The 7,780-nt window shown below is 33.0% G+C and overlaps 1 protein-coding gene across 1 annotated transcript; it reads right to left on the reverse strand.

The window, feature by feature from the left end:
* Window positions 1-8: 8 nt before the first annotated feature.
* On the reverse strand, window positions 9-2,938 carry LOC17892685 (protein NRT1/ PTR FAMILY 5.9). Its single transcript, XM_023785301.1, has 4 exons — window positions 2,632-2,938; window positions 2,297-2,514; window positions 1,133-1,668; window positions 9-1,051 (listed from the first exon to the last, which is right to left on the reverse strand). The coding sequence occupies exons 1-4, from the start codon at window positions 2,684-2,686 to the stop codon at window positions 166-168; spliced, it is 1,695 nt and encodes a 564-aa protein (XP_023641069.1). The 5' UTR covers window positions 2,687-2,938; the 3' UTR covers window positions 9-165.
* Between the last annotated feature and the right edge of the window lie 4,842 nt (window positions 2,939-7,780).

Below are 7,780 nucleotides of genomic sequence, written 5' to 3' on the forward strand. Positions count from 1 at the left end.
TTTGATAATAGTAAGAACTTGTTTCTTTTTGTTTGTATAAAATCTTGTAGAGAACAGTTTTCTTCCTCTTCTTTATGGTTTGCTAGTTAGTTCTAAAGCTACTACACTACAGTTAGATCAATCCTGGAATCTTGTGGAATAGACAGTGTCAAAGTCATTCTTCTTTCATTTATGGGCTTCTTCTTTTTCATCGCCTTGATCACTGCTACTCTTGAAAAACTTGCATAGAACTATGTAGACCACAAAGCTTATTGTACTTGTTAGCGCAAGAAGCCAGTAGTAATTGTCAAGCCGAGCTTCCGACATATCATCTGCAAACCAGTTTTGACAGTCGCCTGTTGAGCTCGAGTAAACCTCGACGATTGAGATCAGCGCTGCACTCACAAAGCTTCCAACACCAAAAACACTTGTGTAGAGAGCAAATCCCATTGTTCTCATTCTAACAGGAACCTCGCTGTAAAAAAACTCCTGCATCCCAACGACTGTGAAAATATCCGAGATTCCCAAGAGGATATACTGAGGGAGCAGCCAGAAGATGCTCAGTGGGACGGTTTCTGGATCATAATCAGGTAAATTCTTCATCTTTTGGCTTATGTCTAGTCTTTTCCTTTCGACTATTGCCGCAATAACAATGGCGATGATGGATAGAAACATTCCGACTCCCATCCTTTCCATCACAGAGATACCTTTACCGTTTTTCTTGATTCTCTTGGTGATAGGTATCAAAATCTTATCGTATAATGGCATAAGAAGGATGATGGATAATGTGATCGTGCTTTGCAGGGTTGCTGGTGGGATTCTGAAGTTGGACCCAATGTTTCGCTTCATAGTCATACCTTGTTTGGTGAAAAAAGTTGCTGGCTGCTGGAAGATAACCGCAAACATGAGAAGCATCGTCCATATGGGCAAAAGGCGAATCACTAACTTAACATTATCAAGTCTAGAGAAAACCCTCTCATCATTTTCCAGTCCTTTGGTGGTTTTTGAAGCAGCCTTAATGTCATCGGTCTCAGTGCTATCATCGCATTTACAGAGAGGTCTCTCTTGTAGCCTACATAAACAAGAATCGGTCATCAGACGTCGCTGAAAGACTTAAAAAGACTAATTAATTACATCTTTTTTTGGGACTTACTCAAGCTCCATAGCATCCAAATCTTTGTCATCTGCAAGTGTGTATATGCTTCTCTTCTTCACTACTCTCCCTTGAATGAATTTAAGGATCTTCTCAAAAGGTGTAGTAGTTGTTTTCATCTTCAGACCGGCACCGGAGGAATAAACATAGATTCCACAACCCGACAAGAACAACAAGATCAGCAGGAACATTGCGATTCCGGGAATAGCAAAACCGAGAACCCAACCAAAAGTGTCTTGAATATAAGCCATAAATGTGACACCCATAAGGCTTCCGGTGCATACGCCAAAATACCACCATTGGAAAAAATGAGTCTTTCGGGTAGCTTTAGCATCCTTTTGATCACCAAAGGAAAGCTCTGAATCCTTATCGAGGTCGTGGTCGAGCTGGTCTGCACCAAAGGCTTGAAGAGAAGGGTTTAAGACGCCTAACCCGATTGAGACAAGACATAGTGAAGAGTAAAGAAAACACGTGGAGATCGTCTTAGTGGCTGAACGTGACCCAGCAAATGCCGTCCATGTCAATCCCACTAGCCCCTTCAAAAGAAAAACAGTAAACAATATAAATATGATTTTTTATTAAAACTACAAAAAATATATATATGTATAAGAAAAGAAAAAAATTCGAATTTCCACTAAGCTATCTTTTTTGCCAATAAGATCCGATAAGACCTATTTATGTGCGCTATATATCAACATTATAATAAAAATTCCATTACCAAACCAACTTTAAAAGGGAGACATGTATAAACAGAAAACCATTGGTGGTAAAAGAAAATTCTAATCCGACGATGACCCAGTATCTAATTTCTTAAAACTCAGTAAGATAGACATAGAGTCTACTTGATCGATTCCTTAATTAGGACAATGACCCAACACCCAATTTATAACTTCCTTTTAGATCCTCTGAACCATTTTTTCTTGCACAAGTTAATACCCATAATCAGGCTATCTCTTCATGACAGCTTAATCAACGCATAGGCATCTATATAGCTAGACAAATTAATGTATTAACCCAATTACCATAATCAGATAAATAAAACTTTGACCTAATAAGTAATAACCTAATAAGCTCTACCTCACCGCCTGACCGTTTTTTTCTGACGGTGGATGAGAGTTGAAGTTAGCACGCACTTAATAATTAAAATATGCAATTGTTGCTTACCACAAAGTAGACAGAAGAAGAAGCGAGGATAGTGAAAAATCTGTCCCAGTAAGCATCAGCCAAAGAAGCAGAGAAGAGAGGCAGCATAGAAGTGAAACCAGCCCAAGTGTTAACTGTTTTAGCTGCTCTTGAATTACTCATCTTCACTACATCTGTTAGGTATGTCACTAAGTTTGATGCAACTCCTTTGAATGCATATCTCTCCATTCCCGCAATCACTATTTACAAAAACAGTTCATCAGAAGAAAAAAAGAAGAAAGTTCGATAAGTTTCAGCGAAGTTGGATTCTTTGAAATAAGCAAACAAAAGAAAGGAAGGAAAAAAAACCATTTTACCTATGAGAAGGGCACATGACTTGCTAAGTCCTCTTGTCTTCTGCTCTATATCCATTAGAGACTCTGACTGTCTTTATGTGTTTATTTGTCTGTGTGTGTGTAGAAAGAGAGAGAGAAGAATTATATTTGGTTATGTGTGTACATGTAAGAGAGTGGAGATTATTAAGGTTGATTGTTGGTTGATGAGACTGATCTCTTCGTATTTATAAAAGGTTTGAAATCATCTGAGTAAGAAAAAAGAAAAAGGTTTTAAATCATTATTAGCCTTTGTGTATTTGAGAGAAACTTCCATTAATGGCAGAGATTAATTTCCATATTTGGAATTCCTATATACATGTGTGTGTGTTTGTATATGTGGATGGGTGGATCTGTATTTACATATGTTAAAATACTTATTCCTTCTTTTTTTTTGTCATCTTCCCATATATACTCTCTTTAGGTTTTTTTTTTTTTTTTTTTTTCTTTTTTTTTTAACTTTTGGCCAACACCCTTTTAGATTAAAAAGAGAGCTGATCGTATTTTGACAAAAGTAAAAACATAAATGTCGAAATATTGCAACTGCATGCAGTACAAAATAATCGCTACGATGGACCATTGAATCCATTCATGTACATAATGTATATGGAAAAAAAAAAAAAAGGAAAACACATTAACTCTTTCTTTCTTTTTCTTTTTTTTTGGCGTATTGATTTCTTTTTTAATACATCAGTTTGAATATAATTATTTGTATTTCCTCAACGTACGTTTTTCCAAATGTACATTTGTCTATAATTTATAGTTTTCCTTTCACGTTTTGTACTTAATTGGTAAAAACAAAAATTGGCTCACAAAAGTTTTGATGTGAATTGATCTCGTGATTGGTATTTAAGATGAATTTTAATTTGTTTTATTTTTGGGTTGGTTAGAATTCCACATCAAATATTGCAAAAAAGTCTAAAGTAATGTATAAATGGTAGATTAATCCATTTATTGGCAATTAATATTAAATTGAAAGCATATGAACAGAACATTAATAAGATTACAAAAATTGATCCTTACCAAAATATATTAAGATTACAAAAATTGATAATACATGAAAGAAAAGGTAGTGGAAATTAATTTTGAATTTCTATTCTAAATAAGCTTATTTCTAGTTGCAATTATCTTCCAAACAAAAAAAAACCAAACAGACATAAAAATTTAAATTTATAGGTACATGAATCCCAAAAGAAGTTACATACAATACAAGTAAGTAAGTATGTCGTCATCGAAGTGTCATGTGGCACGTTTCTCGAATAGCGAATACATAAACAAAACACGTGTGTTGCCAAGCGTCGTATATAACAACGGATCGATGCATATATATACTTTGTTGTGGCTATTTAGCTAAGAAACTATATATATCATTAATTAAAGAGATTTGTGTTCCGTAGTTTGAAATTGTTTGTAGTAGAACGTTAAGTATTCAATTAATTTGCCTGACGATTTCTTAGCTAAGAATAAGATACCTTAATTCTTAAATTTTTAAAAAGTGTTCCTTAAAATTTAAAATTAAAAGTATGCTAGATTGCTAGTACTATATACATACTTTAACAACTTTTTTTGGCTTCATTGACCGACTTTGTGGGATAATGTCTTTGCCTTTTAAAATTACACGAAATCTAAAATTTCCACACAAAAAAAAAAAGAAAAATGAAAAAAGAAATTGAAAAGATGAAATGAGCTTTAAATAATTTCTGTCAAGCATACGTAGACTTGATGACATAATATATACAAACCTATACATGTAACGTCGATAATGCAATAACAGATAGGGATAGGGTGGCTTTTAAGAGATAATTAAACTAGATGAGATCAAGTGGTTTAGAGAAAAAAAGAATTACTTAGCTAGATTTGCTCTCCAGTAATGAGGCGTATGCAAACGTATCCACCCCCAATTGTTTTATAGTGTGGCCTTTAAACCCATGGTACTCCTCCTCCATAGATATCCAAGAAGATGGCGACGAACATGGACTCGATTAGAAGAAGGCTATATTTGATATTTGTTAGATTATATCTGTTTGCAGTCACACGAAGAGAGAAATTCAGAGAAACAATAAATCATTGAAAAATAGACTAGAGAGAGTGGTTATCTAAAAGACTTATATATTCCCGGTATACATATGGTCTCTCGTGGAACCATCTGGTTTCCGGAATATGTTTGGCGTTACAAATACCTAAAAGATGAAATTCCAATCAAACACTACCAACGGATTATAAAATACCTTATAGTAGATCATGCTACATGGTAATTAATTAATGTTCGTCATGGATTATAAAATTTGAAGAAATAGCAATCACAAGTCGCGATAATGGTTTGGGGGAAAAAAGAAAGGCAAATAAAAAAGGAAGGATGATGATATCAACTTTAGGGTTTTTTGTTTTTTTGGCTTTAGGAGAAAGTGGTGTAAGCAGTAAGCTAGTTGTACGTGAGTGCCTCAACGTCGACTTGCACCAAATTCCTTTTTTTTTTTTTTGCAGAAAAAAAGGAAATAACAGCAGCTTCCGTGTTATCAAACTCCTCCTCTCTGAATCTGATGTATAATTTGCCACATGGCTCATCACCTTTTCCACGTGGATAAATTTATATTCAGCTAGCTAATAAAAAATAAAAATAAAAATTCATTCTTTTAAGTTTCTTAGAATAGTTGATAAGTTGAATGTAATTTATTTGTGCGCGGTCCAACTCCAACAATCCTGCCCACAAATAGAAACGTGAAGATATGATCCATGCATGGTCCAATCATATCATTTTTTTTTTTATATATATATAAACTATAATAAGAATGATTGACTTTATAAAATTATATATACAGTACAACGTATAACTGTTGAATTTTATAAAATCATGTCGCTTATTTCTGGTCTGGTTTTAATTATGTAGATCGAACACTTCTTCATATATTTATAACTTGAATGAAATGTTAAATAAAATATGAAACCTAAAGGAATGTTTTTTTTGCAGTGTTAACAACCTCAGAGTAACACGTGCTTGCGTTTGCTTAACACGTGATTTGCAAAAGCTACTGAACATACACTCGCGTGTAACGTAAATATGAATGAGTTAATACGAGAATATTCGAACGTTGATGAGAAAATATTATCACTAGCTGCTTTGCAGACAACAATACAACATGCATGATTACCAACTACCAATAATGAAGTTATGATGTAGATGTTGACAAATATACATTTGATCTTTTTAGTTTTTTATTGAAAATATTTAGACATTTTTTTACATACAAATATTTTAGACATTTTGTCCATAAAAATACATATTATTTCTTAGTAACTTAGTATAGTAGATCTTGTCAAAACAAAAAAAAATCGTTTGATTAGCTTTCTATAATATAATATACCGCCCATTTTATTTACAAGTAACCCTTATTTTTCTATTTCTTATCCTTTTTTGGGTCAACAAATACGTTAAACTATATATACTAACAATACAAAATTAACGAAATGCACTATATATGTAGTGTACTGTGTACCCCACGCTATGGTGGTGTAGTGAGATGGAAATCATTCTGGTCTACAAAGGAGAATGGGAACATATAACACTGTTATCTTTTAGCAAAAAAAAGAAAAACATATAACACTGTACGTGTGTGTCTCTACCTGATTTTTGTTATTTTATTTTCATTTATGCAACTTTATTTGCTAATCGAAGTTGCCAATGGCGACAGAGTAATACGTACAAATATTCTAAACTACAGAAGTACATCAATCCATGAATCTTTTTTCTTCTTTTCATATGCATCAACGCAATAAGATAGCGACACCTCTGCACGGTTCTTTTCGTTAAGTTTTGCACCAATTAATGTATATATTTATCAGAGTTGTTATTTGTAAACTGTAATCTCATGCAACCAACTCTTGATCGATCTTCAAAAAAGAAAACAAAAAAAAGACTCTTGGTCGATTTATTCCGTTTTCTGAACATTTTGTTATTAATTTATATTGTATATTGAAAATTGTAAGGTATATAATAGATATACACATAGTTTGTTAAGAAATATATTTCGAAACTGAAATCCAGAAAAGTTCTCGTGCATATATAATATATAATTATATCTATAAGCCAATTTCTCGTGCACAATCCTTATCTATGCGTGGTACGTAAACTCGCACTTAACGTACGAAGACATGTTTGTTTTACACGATCTGATTAATTAAGGTGACTACACACACCTACATAAATACTTACAAAGTTTGTTCCTTTTTTAATGTTAGTGTGACAAAACACTACAAAATCTGTATTGATCTGGTGCCAAAAAGGATCACTATATCATTGACATAAAATATGTTAATGCTTAGTTATTCACTATCATTTTAAGATTAGACTCACTAAGAGTATTACTTAATCTTATGGTGCCTTTCTATACGACATTGTAGGCTCCAAGTAAGTATTTTAAAACGACCAAAATATTACTTTTGAAAAAGTTATACTTTTTGATTTCTATTTTTTACCATATTAATTTGACTCTTATATTAGTATTATATGTTAATGTTTGGTTTTTATCTGACACTTTTAACGCCTTCTGCTACCTTCCTATACAACACCAGCCTACATATAAGTTCTTTAGTATAGCAGCAATAAACAACAGTTTTTAAAACATCAACTTACTTGCTGAAAATGATCAGTGTCGACATAAGCATAGACTTTGGATCTGATGAGCAATATAATTGTGATCTCTATGCTTCCTTGTTTTTTTCTTAATTTTTGCCAAGGAACCATCTTGTTGGATTAACTTCGTGTAACACCGAACTGTTTTCATTCTAAATGATATTTACAATTTAGCAAAAAAAAAAAAAAAAAAAAGCATAGACTTTGTTTCTCTAATATCGCATAAATCAATTCCGATAAATGATAAATGTACGTACAAAAGCATCGAGATTAGGTTTACGAATCGATCGATGGCCGATTATTAAAAATAAACTAAACCATAAGGAAGGCCTAATACCATAATATACGATGGCCCATGAAGCATAATTAGTCTCAGTAATCTCTTCATCGACCAAATTGATTGGCTTGAAGGTCAACTTCGTAAATATTTAAAGTTTGTAGGGGTATTGTTGTCATTCCCGGAATGAGGAGGGTAGAATCGGTAATAAGGAAGGCGCAAGCTCG

The sequence above is a fragment of the Capsella rubella genome, unplaced genomic scaffold (assembly GCF_000375325.1).
Source record: "Capsella rubella cultivar Monte Gargano unplaced genomic scaffold, Caprub1_0 scaffold_3, whole genome shotgun sequence".
In the NCBI taxonomy this organism is placed as follows: domain Eukaryota; kingdom Viridiplantae; phylum Streptophyta; class Magnoliopsida; order Brassicales; family Brassicaceae; genus Capsella; species Capsella rubella.

Bases quoted from the DNA above. Each gene is read 5' to 3' on its own strand.
- LOC17892685 (XM_023785301.1), bottom strand. From the start codon at position 2,686: ATGGATATAGAGCAGAAGACAAGAGGACTTAGCAAGTCATGTGCCCTT. The intron at 2,515-2,631 runs GTAAAATGGTTT...TTTTGTAAATAG, and splicing joins GTCATGTGCCCTTCTCATAG to TGATTGCGGGAATGGAGAGA. The intron at 1,052-1,132 runs GTAAGTCCCAAA...TTGTTTATGTAG, and splicing joins TTGGATGCTATGGAGCTTGA to GCTACAAGAGAGACCTCTCT.